The 24,754-nt window shown below is 42.0% G+C and overlaps 1 protein-coding gene across 1 annotated transcript; it reads left to right on the top strand.

The window, feature by feature from the left end:
• Positions 1-133: 133 nt before the first annotated feature.
• On the top strand, positions 134-24,709 carry atr (ATR serine/threonine kinase). Its single transcript, XM_061062252.1, has 48 exons — positions 134-313; positions 456-547; positions 2,560-2,712; positions 2,829-3,733; positions 3,819-3,949; positions 4,636-4,806; positions 4,970-5,133; positions 5,937-6,089; positions 6,466-6,661; positions 6,770-7,026; positions 7,165-7,361; positions 7,531-7,631; positions 8,651-8,822; positions 8,999-9,154; positions 9,294-9,488; positions 9,760-9,855; positions 10,318-10,407; positions 10,792-10,887; positions 11,066-11,196; positions 11,955-12,098; positions 12,333-12,426; positions 12,576-12,701; positions 13,034-13,240; positions 13,485-13,598; positions 13,717-13,832; positions 14,035-14,155; positions 14,995-15,132; positions 15,238-15,403; positions 15,583-15,749; positions 16,091-16,255; positions 16,650-16,741; positions 16,966-17,057; positions 17,679-17,856; positions 17,972-18,157; positions 18,313-18,472; positions 18,725-18,904; positions 19,178-19,320; positions 19,464-19,561; positions 20,110-20,339; positions 20,587-20,721; positions 21,503-21,703; positions 21,895-22,038; positions 22,650-22,800; positions 22,906-23,062; positions 23,308-23,461; positions 23,585-23,736; positions 23,969-24,074; positions 24,212-24,709. Exons 1-48 carry the CDS (start codon positions 261-263, stop codon positions 24,383-24,385), a joined length of 7,800 nt encoding a protein of 2,599 aa, XP_060918235.1. The 5' UTR covers positions 134-260; the 3' UTR covers positions 24,386-24,709.
• Positions 24,710-24,754: the final 45 nt, after the last annotated feature.

The raw sequence follows: 24,754 nt of genomic DNA, 5'->3' as shown, positions 1-24,754 counted from the left end.
TATTTAGCTAATACTCAGCCAGGGGGAGCAGTTCGCAGTTCGCGTTTCCCTGTAGGTATTATGACCCTCTGTTGTTGCCGTATGAAAACAAAAAACGTCATTTTGGAGCGAAAGTTTTCGAAACGCTTGACAGCCAGGATGGGATACGACTCGGTAGAAGTGTGCTAATTAAAACAGCGAGAATTGTCATTCATTTTGTGTGTTGAAGAAGTTATTCCCATATCGACACAAAGGAGCTGCAGTCAAAAAAAAAAAAAAAAATGGAAGGACTTGAAATGTCTGCGATGATACCAGCTCTCCAGGAGCTAGCGAGGTGAGTAACATGCTATGTTTTTAGCAGCAAGCATAACTCAGAAAAACTGCTTAACTTTCTCTCTGTATGCACAAACCACTTGGTTAGCTATATGGATATATATGTGTTCATAAATAACATTAAACTGTGTTGGTTTTTGCAGTGCCAGCGCTGCTGAGTACGAGCAGGCGGTGCAGAAACCTCGACAGATCCTGTGTCAGTTCATTGACAGGATACTGACTGATGTGGATGTCGGTAAGTCAGGAACACATTCACAAGGTGGACACTGAGGACCCTTTCCGAATAGTCACAGTTCAGTAGGCAGTACGTACTATTCAGTATACTGAACTTTCGTGGTCATTCAGTGGTCATCTTTTGGGTCCACCTCAGAACATTTCAGCATGGATACTAACTTCCTGGTTTCATGCAGCATGGATCAGATGCGTGCTTTCAGGAAATTAATTGTGTTTTACCACCTACAATGCTGTGCAATTAAACGTAAATCGTCACGTCACATCTGCCTCCAAATCAAAACAAACCAGCGTGGGTTAATTTAATCAATTTTTAATCTAGAGTTAAAGTCCCGACTGAAATCACTACTTTTAATTAACAACAGAAAATAAAACAAATATCTGCATTATTATAAAACCTTTCCCCCTCTATTTAAATAATGATTTCACTATTTAAATGCGTCTTTATTTGTTTATTTTACTTTATATTCTGTATATTACTGTCTTTCATTTGTACTTTTCTTTATGTTCTGTATGTTATTTAGTTATTTAATCTGTCTTTTACTTGATTTACATTGTGATATTTTTTTATTTTTATTTTTTTACCTGACTGTATATGCGCATTACTCCTCTTGAATAAAGCTAAACAAAAAAGAAAGAAAGAAAAACGGGTGGATGCGGCCGGTTCGGGAAACGTAAATGACGTCACTTCCATACTGAATGAATCAGATGAAGTAGGGACAAATATCTGCCTACTGTGTGTGCATACTGAATAGTAGGTACTAAACAGTATGCAGCACGGATAGTAGGTACTGACTACTGACAGATTGAGTCGGTACTTGGCAATTCGGATACAGCCAATGACTCAAACTGCATTTGTTAAAGTTTGTGGCTGCTGTCACATCCATGTGGGGTTTATTTTCATCGTCAGATCAGATAAATGAAAACATGATTTTGTCATAATATTGTTTTGTATCCATTCCTCCTCTTATCTATTCAGTGTTCAGTGTATACATATATATTTATATTCTGTGTGTGAAAAGGTTGACGTTTACTTTATTGCTTTAATTTTACCATTAAAAAAATATTATATTGTCATTATTACAGCTATTCACTGTTCCTAAATTAAGTGAAAGTCTATATTCTTATTTTTGGGGATACATTTGAATATTAGATTATGTTGATTATTATTGTTTACGAGTTATTTCCATTCGTTTATTTTTGCTACTTGGGGCATAAGGGTGGAGTCTGTCGTACATGGGTGTGTCTATATAGCCAGGTAGCCAGGTGAGACTCAGGTAGGCACCTAATGGGTTAATGGATTTTTTACCAGGAAGCCAGGACGCAATGGCAGGATGACAGGGCAAGAGAGACAGCAGCGTTTTTTTGTTGTTTGTTGCCTGCTTGATGTCTCTGGGTAAAATAAATAAACCACCCTAAAACCTTCAAGCATCATCTGGACCAGGGATGGGCAACTTTGGTCACGGCAAGGGCCACATTCAATGAATTCTCCCTGCCAAAGGGCCAAATTGTAGTATACAAAAACGATCAATTATGAATCAATTATAAAAAAAAAAAATTATGTCTCAAATTTAACTCAACATATGATCAAATATTATTATGGACGTATTTCTGGTTTTCATGATTTCATGGCAGATTTTGTCACATTTTCTTCATGTTTCCAATTCATTGATATGTAAAAATTGACCTGAGGGCCACATTGAGGGTTGATGGGGGCCGCATGTGGCCCCTGGGCCGCCAGTTGCCCACCCCTGACCTGGACAATGGACTTATTAATATATCCTGCGTGAGATTCGCCCTCTAGGTGCCTCAGTGGCTTTATTATGAGTTTGTGTTAAGTTTATAATTTGTTTGGAATTTTAGTTATTTATAGACTATAGATATCGCCACTACAGTCATGTCAAATAATTATTCTCTAAAATGTCTAATACATCACTTTTAGGCTTGAGAAGTTTTCGGATCCCCTGGTTGTGAAGGGCTTTTGAAAATCGATTTTCTTTTTTTGTGTTTCTCCAGTTGCTCTAGGGCTGAATAAGAAGTCCAGCTCAGAGCCAGCTTGTGTGATGCTTCTGGATTTTGTGCAGCATATTATCAAATCCTCCTCTCTGATGTTTGCCAATCCCTCCTGCCAGCCTGCCGAGTACCCGGACACTACTCAGAGCTGTACTGGTATGAGATGCTTTTTAAAAGCTGCATCATCAAAAGTGTCTTTTTTTAGATTGAAAAAAAAAGTGTTTTAGTATTTTGCGCTTTTCTGACGTCCTCTTATTCCTCTCTTTATTCAGACTTCGGTAAGTGGGTGGCGGTGCGTTTGCTTCGTGTGGCAGCAGCTCCAGACTGTGACGTCATCCACGGGCGGGCCTCTGCTGTGTTGGGCTCTTTACTTCACACCTTGCGAGCCAGGGTGCCGTTCATCTCAAGCAGCCTCACTCAGGAGTTCATTCATTTGGCGCAGGACCTCGGCGACACCCTGTACAATCACATCGCAACACTGTCGGTCGCAGGAAACACTTCACAAGTTCACACACAAAACCAGTGGCCTGTTACGCTCGGATGCTTCAGCGTACCCCCCGGACGTGGCCCCTCGTACCTCACCCCCTCTCCTCTTAGTCTCTCCTCACCCGCCGCTCTTGAGTCGCTAACTGCAGTAACAATCAGCGTCTTAACTGACTCCCTGAGAGGAGTCGTCTCCCGCCGCGATCTGAGCGCTGCATGGGAGACGGCCTGCTCCTTCTTGGCAAACGGAAACGCCAGGCTGAGGAAGCTCTCCATGGTGATGCTGAGGCGACTGGTGGAGCTGGCAGGGTTTCCCGAAATCCAGGGCCACGAGTTCTTTGCAGCTTACCTTCATTCGCTGGAAACACACTCCGTCACACACTCGGCAAACGCAAACTCAGATGAGACAGCTGCTTACGATGGAGAGCTGCTTCTCCTGACTCGCCGTGTGTTTCAGTCTTCTCGCTCACACTTTGAGCCCATCCACCTCTCACAGATGTTTGAGTGTGTCTGCGCTCTTGGAGGGTCAGGGGTCAAGTTGGGGACAGAGGTTACAGAATCCCTCTGTTTTCTGTTCAGCTTCATGCTATCGGTTGCGGTAGTTTATGAAAGTGCTGCGTCGTTAAGAAGGCAGAAGGTCACAGATGTCTGCAGGACGCTGGCAAACACCGTGGGAACAGAAAATCAAGCAGAAGTATGCTCCTGTTCTTTATCTTTTATAGCAAGTGTTATTTTATCTTCATCCCCTTCATGCTGTCTGTTGTGCGTTTGTTTCCTAGTGTGCAAAGGGGTTTCTCCAAGCAGCGCTCAAGGCTGAGACTGCTTTGGTGATGCAGAAGTCAGAAGATGGAGAGACTGCTGCCAAGAAATCCTGCAAGTCTACAACCAAAAAACAAAGAACAAAAGCAGAGTGAGTTCATTTTAAAGATCTGTATTAATATGGACGTAGTCTCAGTGATGTCATCCATTGATATCTGAAGAGGCATTATGAAGGCCCCGGGAATTTTGATGGTGGTCGACATATTGGAAATGCTATCTTAACCAAACTTTCAATCAGTCAGGAAACAGGAAAAGAGGTGGAGATGAGGCAGGTCTTTAGCCTCCTGGTGATTCAAACAGGACTCATGCTCTAAAGCTGCACAGTAGCATTGTTCTGGATACCCACATAACTCTCTGTATGGAGGTAGTGCACATTTAAATATGATAAGCTAATAAGCAAAAACGTCAAGGTGCTATTGAGCATATGTAATAACAGGTAAGTAAACATTGAAGAGTCCAACAAACAGAGCTGTTAGAACATCAAAAATCAATCAAAATTGAAATGCTTTTATTCCAAGAGCAATTTACTCGTCAGTCTGTTTGGGCCCCTCTCCCCCCCTGCCCTAACTGAAAGGTGATGTACATTTGTATCACCAGGGGACAAAAGTGTACCTCAGTCTGTTTGTGGAGCAGGACTGGGACAGCAGTCTGCCACTGAACACGTTCCTCTGCCTGGTGACTGGCTGTGCAGAGGGTGGTGGGGGGGGGTGTTTTCCAGGATTGAATGCAGTTAACAGATTTCCAGTTGTTTGAATTCATGTGTCTTTGTGTCTTAAGGGAGGTGGACATGCGTGTTGGCAGTGAAGTTTGGGCGGTGGTGCACAGTCGGCTGGAGGAGCTGCTGACCATGTTGATCTCTGTCGGACCTGAATCCACACAGACTCTCTCTGCTCTGGAGGGTCTGGGCCTCATCTTACACCTGGTCGCCTGCTGCTCCTCTCCCACCAGGTAACACTCAAGACTCACACATGCTGCCATGCCACCCTAGCTCTCTTTGCATAAACTAACTAATAACTTACTAATAAGAACCACTGATATGAATTATCTCTGTTGCTTACTTCCACTAATATTTGTTGCATTCTCTCACTGTCTTGGTTTTTATTTTTTACAGTCCTTCTCCTCTCCTCTGGGTGCCCACTGAGACTTTGGGCAGGGTGCTGAAGAGCTGTCAGTCAGTATTAGAAGGAGGCCCTCAACCCAGCTCAAATCAGAACTACTTTAAGTCTGCTGTCCAAACTACTGTTGGGGTTCTGGACTCGATCCTCTACCTGACAAGTGAGCACAAGAACACACAATGTAGGGCTTCACGGTATTTGGAAAGAATAGACATTGGGATATTTTTTCTCTGCGATGAATATTTAGATTGAATAAATACAATTCTTTCTGAAAGATAAATGCAGTGTGTTGAAACCTGAAAGAGTGAGACAGGACTGAGAGACAAGCAAACATGCAAACAGGCAGGCAGAATGGGAGCAAGCAGGGAGGGGGTCATCATATCACAAGCCCAGCGTTAATGGGGTGTCGATGATAACGCGAATATCCTCAGTTAGAATCCCCCTTGCATATTTGAGCACCTGCCATTTAGGGCAACGGCATTGTGTTCTTGTTTACATCTTACAGGCAGGAGGGAACACACAGACTCTGAACGCACATGGTTCAGTCCAATCTCTGTTTGCTGCACTAATGTGATATCAGTCCCACTTTTATTGATTATAATACATCAGAGACGAGAAGCTGGAGAGTTCTGATTTTGCATCAAATATGTATGTTTCAGGTTACTCAAGTACTGGGATGTGACTATTGTGCATGTGTTCATCTGATTTGCTATAAATTGTTCAGCCCTAATACCATGTATACATTTTTCCTACAATTATTTGATTTTCATTCTTTTTTTTTTTAATAACTGCTAATTGTGTTTTTCAGCTATAAGCTGTTGTCATAGGTTTTACATCATTTTCCACTATTTGCTGTACGAAAACAAGATTTACTTTGACGTATATAATTGAACATCCTCAACATATATATAACAACCACCTGTTCTCGTCACGTTGTGTGTTTCTGTGTTTGTGTATGTGCAGTGAGCAGCCAAAGTGAGGACGGGCTCCAGCGGAGGGTTTGTGCTCTTCTGTCTCTTCCCTGGGTGTGTGAGAACAAGTCTGTCTCAGCCTATAGGAGCTCCGGTTTCCCGTCCTGGCTGCCTGCTTTAGCCGATAGACTCGGCTTCTGTTACTGTGAGTACTGCTCCCCTAAAGCTACCATCTTTTTTGTAAAAATCCGTACCTAAATATTTTGAATGCACACTCAATGTTGCTGTAAATAATCTGCATTGTGTAAACTCTGGTTTGATTTTAGATATTGTGTGTGTGTGTGTGTGTGTGTGTGTGTGTGTGTGTGTGTGTGTGTGTGTGTGTGTGTGTGTGTGTGTGTGTGTGTGTGTGTGTGTGTGTGTGTGTGTGTGTGTGTGTGTGTGTGTGTGTGTGTGTGTGTGTGTGTGTGTGTGTGTGTGTGTGTGTGTGTGTGTGTGTGTGTGTGTGTGTGTGTGTGTGTGTGTGTGTGTGTGTGTGTGTGTGTGTGTGTGTGTGTGTGTGTGTGTGTGGTTTTTTTCAGCACCTGAGCTCCAAGCAAACTGTGTGTCGCTGCTGGCTCTTCTGCGGCGTGGTGTGTGTGAGACTTGGCGAGTGTGTGTGTTTTCCAAGCTGTTGCAGAGTCCAGAGGAGGTGGTGAGAGCGGCGGCAGTCAGGGCCTTTCCCTTCCTGCTTCACCACCTGGGAAACACACACCACAACCTCATCAGCACTTTGCTGTAAGCACATATTTATGTATCTATAAACAGTGTGCAGCCATGTTAATGTTCTCCTTTATTGCTCTATTTTTTTTAAATAATTTTTGGTTTACATATAATCACTTGCAGTTCCAGGCTGGAGGACAGTTCAGAGCAGGTGATGAAGGAGTTAGCCAGGACCATCGGTCAGCTGAGCTGTATCCAATCAGAGCTCTCCCAGCTCAGTGTTTCCCACGCAGACGCCGCTCATCTCACTGAAATCCTCTGCAGCCGACTCACCCTGGCAACAGAGCATGCTGGGAACACTTGTCCATCTCTCAGGGCGAGCGTTGTGAGAGCCTTTCTGCCACTGCTCAGACAACAAGCTCCCAGTAGTGTCAAACAAGGTACTTGATGTGACGTTTACCTCAATAATGAGCTTTTAACAAAAATGCTTAAAGCCTTAAAGACACAGCATTTTATATATTTAATATTATCTATACATTGTAGTGTTTATTTCTTTACCTATTCATTTCATCTTTCAGCCTTCCTTGAAGCTCTGCCTCATCTCTGCCAGCATGTGAATCTGGTTGGTGGAGACACCGACTCCAGAGCAGTTCTCTGCGCTCTGATTGGTCTAATGGAGGACTCAGATCCAGTAGTACGAATTCGCTTCAGTCAATCAGTGCGTTTTCTTCTAACAGAGACCGTTAGAAACTCTGAACAGAGCTCTCTAAATGAGGTGAGCAATTCTAGTAGTAAGACTAAAAAAAAATACCCTCAAAGTTGTCATTTTTATTATTGTGTTATATGCTTGTTCAACCACAACAGCGAAATGAAATCCAGTATTAATGTAGCTTTTTACTGAGCCAAATGTATGCGTATTAACTTCTAATTTTTTGTAATCCAAGCTCCTAGTTGCTCGTCTTAAAGAAGCATTCAACAACGCTAAACTCAGCAGAGACGACGACCTGCGCAACACGCTCATCCTCACCACTGGAGAAATCGGCAGGTACAGAAAACCTATGTTTGTGTGTTCGTTTTATTATGTAAAGAATTACATAGCCTACAGAGAAAACACAAAAGCATGAGTGGGAGTGTGGTTGAAACCCGTAAATGACTAGTAAGTGATAAAACCACACCGAGAAGATAAGTTATAAAAGCAGACAAAAAACACCCTAACCCCCAAAATATGAGTTAACATATAAAATATCAGAAATTTAGTCAAACTGGTCCCCTTCTTCTTGGGTCATTGCCAACCAGAAGTGCACACTCACTGCAGGACATAGTGTGTATGTTTACTGCTTGTACCTACACTGCAAGCTACCGCACGCTAGCACAAACTAACCACCGTTATTAGCTTGCCACCTGCCTGTCCAACAGTCAGCAGGCCAAGTCTGCACCTGCAGGTAAAAATCAACTCAAGGTTCACCCTCGTTTTGGAACAAGCTTTATTCGCCTCACTATGATTACCATATATTTTCTCTTCTTTTCCGCTAAGTCCACATCCGTCATATTCGCCGGTTTGAATTGTGTCCAATCACTGAAATTTATCCACTCCTAAACTCCCTTGCGCGCTGTCATTGGCTGGAGGACAGGGTGGATGGAGGCCCATGGATGATGATTAAGTGGCATGACTTTTCTATAAGTCTGTATTTTATTCTTTAGAAAAAAGCTACTGACTCTATCTTTAAACAAGATTTAACTTTTAGCTAAAGCCACATGTTAGTACATAACAGAGGCAAGTAGTGATTACCTGATGGACTGTTCCTAAAAAATACCCAAACAGTTTCAGCATCTTGGATCTCAAAATGACATCTCTTAGAGACTTCTACAGTTGTTTAGTAAACTTCTTCTACAGCATGTCATTTATTTTTTTTAGTGTAATCTGTTTTCTTCTTCTTGTCATGACTTTTTTTTTGCCTGTCTCTGATTTTGTTATAGTTGTTAAAGAGATTTAAACTTTGAAAGCGTTTATATTGAAACAGTGGTTTGGTTGAATTCATATCTCTATCCGTCCTCTTCCGTCAGAGCGTCTCAGGGCACTTTGGTGTCGTTCTCTCTGCTGCGGCTGCTTCACTGTCTGCTGTCCAAGTCGTCCCAGGTGTCTGTAGCTGCGTACACTCAGATCAGAGCCCTGGCCACTGCCAAAGGTCTGAAACTGCAGACCCTCTTCAGCCAGTACAAGAACCCTATTTGCCAGGTATACCATCTTTATAGCTCAGTGAGTGAATAAGATACAGCTTGTAAATGTTTTTTAAAATCTGAACAGGAGATTGTAAATATCATGGACGATCGTCACATTGAGATAAATTAGTTTGTAGATTTTAGGAAATAAGACAAACTTACTTTCATCACTTCTTTCTTCCTCGCATTTAGTTCCTGGTGGAGTCACTACATTCACGTCATGCGTCGGCCCTGCGGAGCACCCCAGATCAGGGCAGCGAGTCGGCCAATCAGAGAGAGCTGGCTCTGGACATCCTGGCTCAGATCGCACACGCTTTTGATTTCCCCGACCTCCACCGCTTCCTCACTGTACGTCAAACACAAAATTACATTCAAGCTATGGGTGCATGTTGTATGCATAGTGGTAATACGGTTGAATGGATCTATTGAGATTGTATGATGTCTTTGTAAATATGTGTTGATGTGTAATGCATACTTGTCTATGCAGAGGACTCTCCAAGTTCTTCTGCCCTACCTGGCGGCCAAAGCCAGCTCCACTGGCTCCGCCCTCATCCGTACCCTGGCCAATGAGCTGAAAGCAAACCGGAGAGAGATCCTGATCAACAACTTCAAATACATCTTCAGCCACCTGGTTTGTTCCTGCACAAAGGAGGAGCTAGAGAGGGCTTTCCACTACCTGCAGGTAGAAATCACATTATTACAACCAGGAGTCACAAGCAATTTTTGTCTGTTAGCCATATTTACCCAATATCTTCAGTAACATTGAATGAAACTGAATGAAATGATTGGCCTAAAGTTAAGAGTTTTAATCAAATTAATCAAATATGGCAGATTTAGCTATAAAGCAAGGCTTTGTCTGACAAAGGGGGATAAAAAACAACAACATCCTTTAAAGTTTAACTTCCAAATTAAATCATTTGTATTTATTTATTTTTTCCCTTATGTTTTCCAAGAGCGAGACAGAGATTGAACTGGGCTCTCTGCTCAGGCAGGACTTCCAGGGTCTTCACAACGAGCTGCTGCTGCGCCTGGGAGAACACTACGAACAGGTCGACACAAACACAGTGTTCATTTCACGAACCAAAAACATGATCACAAATGTTTAACGACGACTCTCGTACCATGACAAACACCACATGATGAGCATCTTTGATGATGGATCTTTTAGACGTTCTCTGACAGCACGCTGTTGGAAAGTGTGTGCATGAGCTGAGCGTTATAAAGAGGGATAAATTATTGTTTAATATTTTAAGCTCTTCTGAAAAAAAAAAGACTTCTTGTCAACGAAAACTGGACTAAATCTATAAATGGTAAAATAACTAAAATAATGAATTTTCTTCTAAAAAAAAAAAAGACTAAATCAAAAAAGCTGCTCAAAATTCACATTGCTCGCACATAAAAAATAAAAATAAATTCCCTTTTACATAAAGATTTCTTCACGGCTTGCATGCAAACACATCAGTTTTTATTTCAATATGTGTTGGTTCACAGTGTTTTGTATTTCTATGAAGGTGTTTAACGGTTTGGCAATCCTGGCGTCCTTTGCTTCCAACGACGACCCGTACCAAGGTCCAAGAGACATCACCACTCCAGAACGCATGGTGTGTGTCGAAGTTAAAGATGGTGTTACTGACTGGAATTTTTAGTGAATTATTAAATGTTGTATTTTATGTTGAACTGTAAAATGAACACTAGGCACAACAAGGCTTTTAAATACCACAGTGCATTGACTCCATATGTTTGTAAATAGTATTACAGCTGAAAGAAGAATGTCAATTTTTAATAATGGGAAAAATCTGATTTTTAGATAGTTAAATCAATTAATTAAATCAATGCATACTGCTAAGAGAAGTCATTTGTATTCATATTTCATCTTAACACAAATGATAAATACATTCACATTGACTTTTTTTTTTCTTTTCTTTTTTTTTTTACAAGAATCCACATTTTTCCTGCCATGTCGTCTTTTGATCTTTCTCTTACAGGCCGACTACCTCCAGCCGAAGCTCCTGGGAATTCTTGCCTTCTTCAACATGCAGCTGCTCAGCTCCAGCGCAGGAGAGAAGGACCGCAAGAAGCTGGTGAGTGATCCACCTCTAAGACAGAATGATTATTAACTGTTCTTTGAGAATGTTTTCTTTCTGTGAGAGAGATTCTGTTTGAAGTGTAGAGTTCAGTGTGTTTTCTCGATGCTTTTGAAAACATTTTTAATCACTCTGCCCGGTTTATTAAAGTGTCTGCCTGTTGTTTTCTGTGCAGGCTTTGACAAGTGTGATGGCTCTAATGAGGCTGATGGGCCCCAAACACATCAGCTCTGTGAGAGTTAAGATGATGACGACACTCCGTACGGGTCTCCGATACAGAGAGGACTTCCCTCTGCTCTGCTGCCAGTCAGTACACACACTAACACAATAAGGTCACAGGGAGACTACATGGCATTTACATACATTGTGAATGTTGCCTCTGTAATGGTCGAATTGACACCTAACTGGTTAGGTGTACAAACCTTTTTTTAACGGTTGTTAGAAAAAGCCCAGTGGCCGGCAGATGTTAGTTTCTAGACAGTTTGTAACTGTAGATGACTTATTTGATCAAACTTGGCCACGATCTGTTTCTAATTCTGTGTTTTAAAGGTCACATATTATAGAAAATACCCTTTAGTCTGTCTACAAACCCCCCAATTATGACAAAAGTCCATCTTCTTTATCTTTTGCCGCCTTCACTTTTCAGAAAATGTGTGCTCTGATAGGCTGTTTGGATATTTCCCCTTTGTGACATCACAAAGGTCAGTAACTCCTCCCCCAGGTGGGTGACACTCCCACAGCTAGTTTTTTGTTCTGCCCTCTGAACCTGCCTTCTCACCGTAAACAATCAGGCATGGAGTGAGAAAGCCAGAGCCACATGTCCTTCCAGAGAGGGGGCGTGGTCAGACACAGCTCATTTACATTTAAAGGTACAGACACAGAAACAGCCTGTTCTGAGCAGGGCTGAAATAGAGGGGTTTATAGGCATGATCAAATACAGGATCAGAGTGAATTTAGAACAAGAAACTTCACAGACATGTTTTGTGAAGCTCTGAGACTGATTTTAAACGTGTAGAAATTGAGTATAATATGTGACCTTTAACTGTTTCTTCCTGCTGTTTCAGGACGTGGGAGTGTTTTGTGAGGAGCGTGGAGCCGGCACACTTGGGCCCTCTGCTGAGTCATGTTATTGTTGCACTGCTTCCACTTATCCCACTTCAGCCCAAAGAAACTGCTGCTATCATCCGCTTCTTGATACTGGACAACAGGTAAGAACAACACATTTAAAAATCAACAACTTGGACCTCTGCAGGAGGTTATACGTCAGGATCTGTCAACTGCAAAACCAAAAAAAACATTTTTAATCTATTTCTTTGTTTTACGTCCGTGGAACCCTTTTTGTATGTCATAACCTTTCCTCTTCCTATTTTCCTGTGTATTTCTACAATAAATGTGAAAAAAAATCAACAATTTCCAATCAAAAGTGTTGAATTTCCCTTCAGGGAAGAGGTCAAAGACTACCTCCATGAGATCTACTTCCTGCCTGACCACCCTGAGCTGAAGGACATCCACACCGTGCTGCAGAACTACAAGAAGGTCAGTATGGAGGACAACAGAATGACCGTGATGAAGAAGTAAACGGTGGATCCAGTTAATAACATGGTGGCAGTTAACTGGTGATGTATTTAATATGCTGTTTAAGATAAGAAAATAAATAATTAATGGTAAAATGATACGGCTTACAGTTGGCAGCCAGCAGCAGTGACCTGGCTGCAGCTCTGCAGCTCTCCATGAGAGCAGGTCAACATGAAAACGTGGATGTCAGGATTCATGCACTGACGAGCCTTAGAGACATGATGCACAACAAGCAGGTACACACACACACACACACACACACACACACACAAATTGTCAGTCTATGTCCTCTATTAGGAGCAGGCTTGCTTTCCGCCTTGTGTGCAAGTTCAGATCCAATTTCCTGAAGAGAATCAATAAAGGAAACTTGTTCTCTGCTCTTTTCCCAATGGCAACATGATTATTGATTTCTTCAGCTTCAGTATTTAACATGCTGTTTAGAAATGTCACAGGTTGTAAGATTACTGATATGGCTACTGAATTGACATTTTTATAATTGGTTGTTGCTTATAATCCAAATGTTCCAAACCAGAAATCAGCAATTTTTGATTTGTGTTGTGGACTGCAGGAGTGGCTGCTGCGACAGGTTTGTGCGAGTGAGGCGGTGGAGCCGGTCATCTCCAACCTGGTGTCCGTCCTGCTGAAGGGCTGCCAGGACTCGTCCCCCGAGGCCAGGCTGCTCTGCGGGGAGTGTCTCGGGGAGCTGGGTGCTGTGGACCCCGGACGTCTGGACCTGTCACACACTCACACCCATGGGGACCGAAACACCTTTGTGGTAAGAATAAAAAGACAAAACCTGTGCATTAACAAAAAAAAACAAAAAAAACAGAGTGTTTTAGGAATATATATACTGCTTCGTTTAAGCAGAAAATTTCTATTATAGACGTATATGTAGTATTCTAGTGATGCAACAGACCACACTGGATCGTTTATATTTACAGTACCGTACAATATATTATATATATATGTCAGAGAAAGTCATTTAGTGAATACTCAAAGCTAAATGTTCCTCTAAACAGAGTGGAGTTGATGATCCAAACTTTGCCTACGACCTGCTGACCGAACTGATCAGAACGTTTCTGGCTTACGCTGATGACGTCAGAGCACAGGACTCTGCTGCTTACGCAATTCAGGTGCACATACTTACTTAAGTCACACTCGCAAAGGCAATATCTTTGTAAGTCCAGCATCTGAAATTGGTGCCTTTCTGCCTCTCTTTTTTGGTTTACACTTTTGTTATTTACACTGCAGGAGCTGCTGTCCATCTTTGAGTGTCGCGAGGGTCGAACAGACTCATCAGGGCGGCGTCTGTGGAGGAGATTCCCCGAGCAGATTCAGGAAATACTAGAACCACACCTCAACAGCAGGTATCACACGCACAGACTTCTAACACAGGAGGTCAAACCACTGAAGTGGAATTTATTACGCTGTTTTGTTTAAGCTTTGTTCTCTTTTTACCTCCTTTATTTACTCTCTTTCCTTCATTATTGACCTCCGAAACATCATTCATCACTCTCTTTGACTCTCTCTTTTTCTCATTCTACCCCCCCCCCCTCTCTCTCTCTGCAGGTATAAGAGCAGTCAGAAAGAGGTAAACTGGTCTAAACTGAAGAAGCCAGTGTACTTAAGCAAGAGAGGCAGCAAATTCTCTGATTGGTCAGCCACCTGGGCTGGATACCTTATCAGCAAGGTAAGCTTTCTTATTTTTTTTACTGCAGAAGCCACACATAGAGACATTATTGGATCATCTGTGCATTTCTTTCAGTCTGTGATTTTTTTTAAACTTGTGTGTGTAAGATGTTAGATTTAACACTTTCATTCAAAGGGACTTTCAAAATTACACATAAATAGAAACATGATGACAATGGGGCGTCAAAAACTCTGTCAAAATATTTTCTGAGTCTTTTCTTGAATAAGGGTTACATGTCAACAGATATGATACCATACCATACGTTGCGATACGTTGCGATACGTTAACACTATTTTGCCCCCTTGGAGAAATTTGTTTCACACTCTGGTGCTGCTCACATTGAGCTGCCTCTACAGTAGAATGAATAAATAAAAACAAATGACACAAACAAAAATCTGCATGAAAAAGGTGAGCACATACCACACATTACATTATCTATACTGTACAAGATCTGCGTAAAATATGCAACATAATTAAGATAAAAAGATAAGATCACTATGATGCTATTGCACAACTCATACAGCCTCCAGAAACATTCACAAATTTGGATGGAGGTAGGTACTGATGAAAACACTGGACAATATGCCAATTCCTATCGCATGCACAATACTTACAGTGAGACAATATGATGATGAAGACGTGCTCCAAAATGACAAACATTTAGGCAAATGATACAAACATTTCAATGTGTTTGTTGTTGGATGACCCTGATGAAGGCCACAAGCCGAAACACGTCGATCTAAAGTTTGTCTTCATTCATCAAGAGTCGCTGGAGCTTTTTAACCCCTCACGTGTTTGTTGTCAACATTGTGTATGAAAGAAGTCTTATTGTGCTCTAGGTGAGACATGAGCTGGCCAGCAGAGTGTTCAGCTGCTGTAGTTTCATCATCAAACACGACTACAAGGTGACCATCTACCTGCTGCCTCACATTCTGCTCTACATGCTGCTGGGCTGCACGCCTGCAGAGCAACAGGAGGTGAACAAACATCTGCATCAGTGCGGCTTCCAGAAGATTTTTTTATTTTTTATAGTAACGTTGTGAATCATAAACCCCCCCCTCCCTCTCCCCGCCTCCTGCCAGGTCACGGAGGAGATGCTGGCTGTGCTGACAGAGGGGGACCAGGAGGGGGCGCATTGTCAGGGAACAGCCTCCAGCCTATCACAGCTCAGCATTCAGACTGTGTTCAGCATGTTGTCTCACCTCACACAGTGGAGCCGCCACATCCTCTACTCCAAACCCAAACATGGTGAGTGACCTGTTTTCATTTCAATCTAACAAAAACATAATTTTCATCAAATCTTTCACATTATTCCAAGAGATGTGAGACTTTTAAAATAACCTCAGCAATGTTTTACAGTTGTTATATTCATCAACTTGCATGATAAACTCATATTTGATATTGAAAAGTAGAGATGTGTTTTGCAGAGAGCGGGGATTACCAGCGTGTGGTGGCTTTCTTGAAGGGTATCCCACAGGACGCTCTGGCCAAGGCCTCTCTGCGATCCAAAGCGTACACCCGTGCTCTCATGCACTTTGAAGCACACATATTAGAAAACAAAGAAAACATCCAGGACCATCTTACATTCCTGCAGGTCAGAGAAAAGTCCTCTGTCTTCACCAAGTGTAGTGACAGCCAATTAAATGATGAATAGAGAAATAACAGTGATCAGAGGTTTTGACAGTAGAAGACAGGTTGATTTGGATGTTTATCATTTTTACAACTTGTGAAAAAGTAAGAGAAGAACCAGATAGATGTCTAAAGCAATTACACATGTGTCACAAATATGCACTCAGGACCTCTAAAACAGGTATTTGTAGAACATAAAATGATACCTCTCTTACATAGTGATGTTTTAAGAGAGAACACAATAATGTATGATGTGAATTCTGGCCTATTGGCTGCTCTCTCAGCTTTTTTGTTCCGATGTTACAGACGTTGTACGCTGCGATGCACGAACCTGATGGGGTGAGGGGGGTGAACGCGCTGAGGAGAGAGGAGCCGTCGCTACGGGAACAGATACTGGAGCATGAGAGCATCGGCCTTCTCCGAGACGCGACCGCCTGCTACGACCGGGCCATACAGCTGGAGTCAGACCAGGTACACACAAATTAACACACACACACAGAAAAAAACGCACACCAGGCTTCTAAAAACATTCTGAAATATATTTCTGTAATGCCTTCCATAAATACATCTGTAACCTGCAGACTTTACTTTGTGTAGATCAATATGCAGCAGTACACAAAGTTGTTTATCGCTGACAGCTGACTACACCAGAATGCAAAAAAAAATGTGACATCTTTCTCAGAGGCATAAATCTGACGATGGAGTTCAAAGATTGCACAGGCAGGGAAAAGTTCTTGAAAAGTTCCAAATGTGCTTTCTTTATCCTTGCCACAGTTGAATGCATTTTAGTTCTCCGCTCATTAACACTGCGAGTATTTATAAGTTGTACCGGTATTAATGACTTTCTTGTTCCCTCTGTCCACAGATTGGTCACTATCATGGTGTCATGACGTCCATGCTGGGCCTGGGACAGCTGTCAACAGTCATCACTCAGGTCAATGGAGTCCTGGCCAACAAGTGAGACACACATTATAACCCTGCTCATTCTCACTGAAGCTGCTTTTAAGATTCATCTACACCCACTTAAACTTTTATACATCGTTATACATTTCTCAATGTTCATGTTCTCTTGTGCCTTGACCTCTGATGGCTTCTTTAAGTAACAGACTTTTGTGTTCTATACTTAGTATGTAAGTCAGTTTAAAAGTCAAGTGACTGTATCTATATTCTTAAACATTTAGGCTCCAGTGGAAATCCGAGCTGAATACGTACAGAGTGGAGGCAGCCTGGAAGCTTGGGCAATGGGACCTGCTGGATGATTATTTGACATCAGGTAATATTTTTAGTAAGGCTGTCCAACGATTACATTTTTAAACGCATGTTTGAAATTTTATTCCGCATCTAAAATCTAAAATAGTGAGGCTTTTGTTTTGAATGTTTGTACTGTCTTAAGCTGAGAGTACTTTACTTGCTGTTAGAATTCAACCCTACTTTTATTTTGAAATATAGTGAGGACCTTGTGGTAGATTGAAGGTTTACGACATTAGCTTAACCACGCGAAAAAGGAATTCACTGAAGATGCTTATCCATGGTGCGCCTGAAGAGACAAAATAGCAAGCAATTAATCCCAATTTTAAAAAAATGAATGCATTAATTTAAGACCTTAATTATATCGTGATGAACTAGTTAATGCTAACAGCACTTATTTTTATGAGGGACATTCATATTGTGTTTATGTTGGAGACCCCCTCTAGATCATGTATAGAGGTTCTAGTCCTCATGCAGCTGCCGTGGGTTCGAATCCGACTTCGGCTCTTTGCCCCACTCCCTCTCCTCCAAACTTTTCCTGTCTCTCTTTAGCCACTCTATCTAATGGTAACAAGGCCACACACACAAAACACAGGAGCTTTAATAAAAGATAAACTTACGTGTTTCACTATCATCGCGTCTCCAGACAGTCAGTCCAGTACCTGGGGTGTGCGGCTCGGCCAGCTGCTGCTTTCAGCGAAGAAACAGGATGCTGAAACTTTCTACGAGAAGCTGAAGGTAGTGAGGAAGGAACAGATCGTCCCTCTCTCTGCAGCCAGTTATGAGTGTGGAACCTACCAGAGAGGATACGAGTACATCGTCAGGTGTGTGTGTTATGGCAATCTTTATCTTTTTTTTTTTAACTCATATTTTCAGGTTGTTGTGTTAGAAATATTTTGTAAATCCAAAATATGTGGGGGTTTATTTTTTTCTGGTTAGGCTTCATATGCTCAGCGAGTTGGAGCACACATTCACTGAGCTGCAGAAACAGAGAGAATGCTCCGCCCCCAGCCTCAGTCAGCTGCCTCCTCATTGGTCAGATCGACTAGAGATGACCCAGAATTCCTTCAGGGCCAAGGAGCCCATCCTTGCCCTCCGACGTGCCCTGTTCAGCCTGGGAACACAGTAAGGATGGAGCAACATGTGCAGACAAACATGAACACTTTATCATATCTCTGTTTCTCCAGATGTTCTCGCTAAATATTATAAAGCTTCTGACTAAGATACAAAACTGAAATACATCACGGTGAATGGACTTATTCTGTGTGTTTGCTCTGCAGGCCTTTGAGCACCGAGCTGGTAGGCGAGTGCTGGCTGCAAAGTGCTCGTGTGGCCAGAAAGGCGGGACACCATCAGACTGCCTTTAATGCACTGCTGAACGCGGAGAACACACACCTGGCTGAGCTGGTCACCGAGAAGGCCAAGTGGCTTTGGTCTAAGGTATAACCAAGCTGTTAATCTTTGTAGAAACATTCAATTCAAACTGGTTTAGTTATCCCACCAGGAGCAGCTGGTTTAGAGCAGTTTATACATTGAAAAACATTATAACACTATAATAAAATATCAGTAAAGGGAGTAAGATCCAAAGTTCATACTGATATGAAATGCACTGATAAATAATCTAAATTAAACAATAAAAAGTGTCCACACATACTATTTAATTTAACACCTTCCGCTTTCTTTGGTCGTCAGGGCGATGTGCACCAGGCCCTGATCGTCCTGCAGAAGGGCGTGGCCCAGTGTTTCCCCGACGATCAGCCGCTGACGGACCCTCGCGGTCTGCAGACCAAAGGCAAGGCCATGCTGCTGGTGGGGCGCTTCATGGAGGAGACGGCGAACTTTGAGTCCAACGCCATCATGAAGGCGTACAAGGTGAGAAGCAGTGGAGCGCTGTGCAGGAAGTCAAGAAAGGCTGTGATTAAAACTTGACATTGACCTCGCAGTAGAAGATAAACACATAATCAGCTTCATACATAGCTCCGTTTTGAGATTCACTTTCCATTTGTGGGGGAAAAAAACTGAACTGATACTGAGTGATTGATTGATTCTTCCGGGGGTAATAAGAAATGTCGAAAGTCCCAACATACTAGGAAAAGAATGTCTGTTACTGCCCTGTCCTGAGTGTGTGTGTGTCGTGTGTTGTAGGATGTGACCAACCTCCTCCCCGAGTGGGAAGATGGAAACTTCTACCTGGCCAAGTACTACGACAAAGTGATGCCGATGGTGACTGATAACAAGCTGGAGAAACAGGGGAACCTCATCCGATACATCGTCATGTACTTTGGAAAGTAAGTCGTTGTTCTTACTGTAGATTCTTGTCCTTCAGTCTGAGATCAATGGTAAGATAAAGCTGTTAACACTTACTTTACTCCACTGTAGACTCAGTTTGATTCATTTATCTACTCTCTCATTTTGGCTGTTTTCCCTCCAGAGCTTTGCAGTACGGAAACCAGTACATCTATCAAGCCATGCCTCGCATGCTGTCTCTCTGGCTGGATTTTGGAGCCAAAGTGTGTGAGTGTGAGAAAGGTGGGTGAAGTGACTCTAAGGGTGCACTCACACTGTTGTCCCATACCGTGCTTAAGAACGATTGTCCCCTCCCCATTCCCCCACTGGCCTGCCCTCACACTGCTCCAGGACTAACTAGAAAATAAAATGTAAAAAAACAGAGAACAAGACAGCAACTTTATTGACTTTGTGGCTTATTTTGAGTCATTTTAGTCAGATACAGCCATAATACCCCGGGTTTTCTCGATAATAGAAGGCGGTCCACGTTGTGTACCCGTGCCTGTGCTCATTTATAAATTGTACCGTGCCGAAGCACACCTCTTTCAAGCGTGCCAGGGCCAATTCCACAGATCGGTGGACTCACACAAGTCTAACAAACTGGACTTTGGGGGTGAAGAGTGCTTAGGCACCTTACGGCTTGCCTAGTTAGAGTGTGCCCTAAGTGTGAGATACAGTTACACAGAGCAGTGACAGAGCAGTGACACACTCTGAGTGTTATTTCCTATTCATTAACTCTTTGTAAGCTGCAGACAAATTGTTAACACATCCTTAAACCATCTCCAAAACAGCTGGACGGGCAGACAGGCAGATGCGACAGGAGCTGGGGAGAATCAACGCGCAGGTGAGCGAGAACTGTGATAACTTGGCACCGTACCAGTTCCTCACCGCCTTCTCCCAGCTCATCTCCAGAGTGTGTCACTCCAGCGACGAGGTCTTCAACGTCCTCATGACCATCGTGGCCAAAGTCTTCCTAGCGTATCCCCAACAGGCTATGTGGCTAATGACAGCTGTCTCCAAGGTAGGTGTGTGTATGTGTGTGTAAATCTCAACAGGAAAACAAGAGGTGCCTTTTCTATTTAAGGCTTGTGAAAAATGAATGAAGCATGTTTGCTATAAATAGCAACTAACAAATAAGTGTTAATTATGTCAGGTTGTGTCATATAAAACATCAGTTCCTATACATAGGACATACATAAACTCAGAACTCAACTTTTTCTAAAAATGTATGACCGTACCGATCGTGACTTTGTTTATTATTATTTCAGTCTTCCTACCCCATGCGTATGAATCGCTGTAATCAGATCCTAAAGAAAGCCATCAGTCTCAAGCAGTCTCTGGAGAAATTCATCGGAGACGCAAACAGACTGACTGACAAGCTGCTGGAGCTCTGCAACAAGCCGGTACACACACACACACACACACACACACACACACACACACACACACCAACACACACCACAAGTTTTTTGTGATCTTTTTTTTTTTTTTTTTTGTCTTTTCATGTTTAGGCAGTATACATTTATATAACACATTTTTGAGGTCATACATCATCATTATGAAATCTTCAATCACATCATTAATAGGCAAAACAATGTCTGACATCAGTCATCATGGGAGTATATTTGTGTATTGCTGCACATTGTCATAATCCCTCCCTGACCCCAGTACCCCCGGCCCCCATTCCCTGCAAGATCTCTATCTGTGAAGACAAATTCAGGAAAATATGCTACACTTGGTTGACAAGTCACTCTCCCCTGACCTCAGTTTTACACACTATTTCACCTTTATGAAGTCTTTTTAAACGATTGTTTTTAGATTCTTAATCTGTAAAAGATCCATGTTTTATTTCAAGATGACAAATCTGTAACAACTGTCCACATAGATCACTGTACATCATTCTTGTTTTCTTAGAAATTAAGGATGCATGTGTCCAATTCAGTTGACTGTTAAGCCAAAAAAAAATCTAGTTGTTCTCATGATACAAAAGACCAGTATCCTTCCCAAGTCAATCTGGACCGGCTCATTCAATCTGTAGACATGATTAGATAAGATCAAATCAATAGTTACTGAACCTTCCACAGGAGCAGGATCGCTTACAGCAGCCAGTAGAAGAGGGACACATGAAAAGAAAATACGTCTATAAAGACGGCTTATTCATTTCTGTGTGAATGTGTCTCTCAGGTGGATGGTAACTGCAGCGCCCTCAGCATGAGCGTTCACTTCAAGCTGCTGAAACGTCTGGTGGAGGAGCCGACCTTCAGCCAGATCCTGATCCCGCTGCAGTCGGTCCTCATTCCTACACTGCCCTCTACTGGCGGGGCAAACACACAGCACGACGCCTTTCCTGGACACTGGGCATACCTGGATGGCTTTGAAGACAGTGTAAGAGAAGGCAAAGAGGGTGTTATAGCTTCTTCTTTTTCTCTCCTGGAAGGAAAGTGGTTTGTTTTTACAAACCAAGAATACAATGACACTGTCATACAGTTTCATCGTAAAATCCAAATGTGTGCTCATAAAAATCATCTTGGCCTGCCTATGATACCTTCCGTGTGTCTTTATGTGTCTCTTTATAGGTGGAGATCTTGGCTTCCTTACAGAAGCCTAAGAAGATAAGTCTGAAGGGGTCAGATGGGCGGAGCTACACCATGATGTGTAAACCCAAAGATGACCTGAGAAAGGACTGCAGACTCATGGAGTTCAACTGCCTGATTAACAAGGTGTGTGTGTGTGAGATAACATGTCATTAATTCATCTGTTTACTAAATCAGTGATCACAATTTGTCTGATTATAACAAAAAAAATAGCCAAGAAAGAAATATTGCAAAACAAATAATAGAAAATCATTATTATTGAATGTTTATTTTATTTTTTTAAGTCTGAGATGTCCATACTTCACAATAACAGGAAAAAGGAGACAAAGTTGGCTTGTAACTTCTCTCTTTATGTATATATACATCATCAGTAATAAGCCCAGCTTTTCCTGGGTTGCATGATTTTATGTTTGGTTTCATCTTTACTAATGATGACAAAGATGATGTATTATTTACTTCTTTTACACAGTTTGAACATAAAGTTGTCATTTTCAAATCATCAAAGAAGGGGTCCTGGATAGAGGCTGTGGTCCTCTTCACAGAGGCCGTGGGTTCATCTCACACCTCTGCCCTTTGCTGCATGTCATCCCCCTCTCTCTCCTCCCAACATTTCCTGTCTCTCTTCAGCTGTCCTATCCAATAAAAGGCATAAATGGCCCAAAAATATAACTTCGAAAAATAATGTTTTTTAGACTATTTCAAAGTTGCTTGAAATTAAGTTTTTATTATGCGTGTAGTGCCTACGTAAAGATGCTGAGTCGAGACGGAGGGAGCTGCATATCCGTACCTACGCTGTGATTCCTCTCAATGAGGAGTGCGGCATCATAGAATGGGTCAATAACACCGCCGGACTTCGACACATTCTCACCAAGCTGTACAAGGAGAGAGGTATCGTCACACATAGAGAGCCTATGAATAAAAGTAGAGAGATACAACTGCTAACAAATATGTCTTAAGTTGTTTGATTTTGTCAAATGTGTGTGTTTCTTTTAGGTATTTACATAACAGGTAAAGAGCTCAGGAAGCTTATTTTACCAAAGACGGCTCCCTTTGAGGAGAAGCTAAGAATTCACAGGGAGGTGCTGTGTGCTCGACACATCCCTATGTTCCACGAGTGGTTCCTCCGCACCTTCTCCGACCCAACATCATGGTACAACTACATACAACTCCAATCGATTATATCTCTGAGAGACACTTTCACATGAAATCTAATTTTGTTGTGTGACATTTTTTTTTTTTTTTTTTTTTTTTACATTTAAGAAGAAAAGTTTCAATTCAACACTTTTTGGATGTTTTCTAGGTCTGAAAGGTTTAAAACAGTTCAGATTTAATTTACATTTGGGATCAGGTTGAATAGATAATAAGTAAAACTCCTTATTGTTCATGTGTGTACAGGTATAGCAGTCGCTCTGCATACTGTCGCTCCACTGCTGTGATGTCCATGGTGGGCTACATCCTGGGTCTTGGGGATCGCCACGGAGAAAACATCCTCTTTGATTCTTTCACTGGGGAGTGTGTTCACGTTGACTTCAACTGCCTCTTCAACAAGGTTTGTGTTTGTGTCTAATTATCTGAAACTATTTTTTGATTGGGATTAATCTGTACTACCTTTTTTTTTTTTTTTTTAATCATCACCTTCTTAATTTTTTCTCTTTTTGCATCTCTCCACTAGGGGGAGACGTTTGACGTGCCAGAGGTGGTTCCTTTCCGTCTGACCCAAAACATGGTCCACGCTATGGGACCCATGGGCACTGAGGGTCTCTTCAGACAGGCCTGTGAGGTCACTCTGAGACTAATGAGAGACCAGAGGGAACCACTCACCAGGTGCACACATATTAACTTAACGACTCAAATATTTCTTAAATGTTTGTTGCAAAACTTGAGCCTTCACATTTGAACCCAGTGGATTTCAATACCCCTTACACTCGTGTACGTTTTTAATGACAATACTCGATGAAAAACTTGTAAATTGTATATTTTTCTGTCACAAACTTACACACTATATCTTTTTTTTAAAATCTAGATTTAAATAATCTGTTTTAATGTTCTCTCTAAGCGTTCTTAAAACCTTCCTTCATGACCCGCTGGTGGAGTGGAGCAAACAAGCCAAAGGGCTATCCAAAACTCAGGCCAACGAGACAGGAGAGATCGTCAACGAGAAGGTGTGTGCATTTCTTGGACCTGTCATTGGAAGTATTTTTACATGCTTGTAGAGATGGTGCATTTCTAATACATCATCTAATTTTTTTGGTATACATATTGTAATATTTACTGTCTGTCTCCTCTCCTTCACTGCCAGGCTAAAACCCACGTGTGTGACATCGAACAGCGTCTGCAAGGAGTCATCAAGAGCAGGAATAAAGTGCTGGGTCTACCTCTATCTATAGAGGGACACGTCCATTACCTCATACAGGAAGCCACAGACGACAAACTGCTCTGTCAGATGTATCTAGGTTGGGGGCCCTACCTGTAAAACCAACAACTCAGTTGAACAAAATTTGCCTTTAATTTATTTCAGACCCTGTTCTGCCAAATAATACATTCACAATAAAAACCTCAGTTGCCCTGATGTGGACCAGGGTATCAAATGCAAATAAATATGTGTACATAAAGAAGTAATTGCAACACAAAAAGGTAGACCGTACCAATGAATGAGAAGGGGAAAAAGGTCCTTAAAATCCTGTTTTTTGTTCTACAGTAGCACTTTTTCCTTTGTTTACAGTTTCTCGTTTTGTGGAAATAAACTATATTTGTTTAATTTCTCTACAGTCTCTTGTAATAAAGGATGTTTTGCAGATTTCCTTTTGTAGGTAAATGTGTCTGGCAGAATCAGTGGGTCTTC

The sequence above is a fragment of the Labrus mixtus genome, chromosome 18 (genome assembly GCF_963584025.1).
Source record: "Labrus mixtus chromosome 18, fLabMix1.1, whole genome shotgun sequence".
NCBI lineage: Eukaryota > Metazoa > Chordata > Actinopteri > Labriformes > Labridae > Labrus > Labrus mixtus.
Note: the sequence above shows the minus strand (reverse complement) of the source record. Positions and strands in the feature narration are given on the sequence as shown.

What these genes read in the sequence shown, in the direction of transcription:
- atr (XM_061062252.1), top strand. Translation starts at nt 261, where the DNA reads ATGGAAGGACTTGAAATGTCTGCGATGATACCAGCTCTCCAGGAGCTA. An exon ending in GGGCTTTCCACTACCTGCAG is followed by an intron (nt 9,489 to 9,759) that starts GTAGAAATCACA and finishes ATGTTTTCCAAG; the next exon opens with AGCGAGACAGAGATTGAACT. An exon ending in TCACCACTCCAGAACGCATG is followed by an intron (nt 10,408 to 10,791) that starts GTGTGTGTCGAA and finishes TTTCTCTTACAG; the next exon opens with GCCGACTACCTCCAGCCGAA.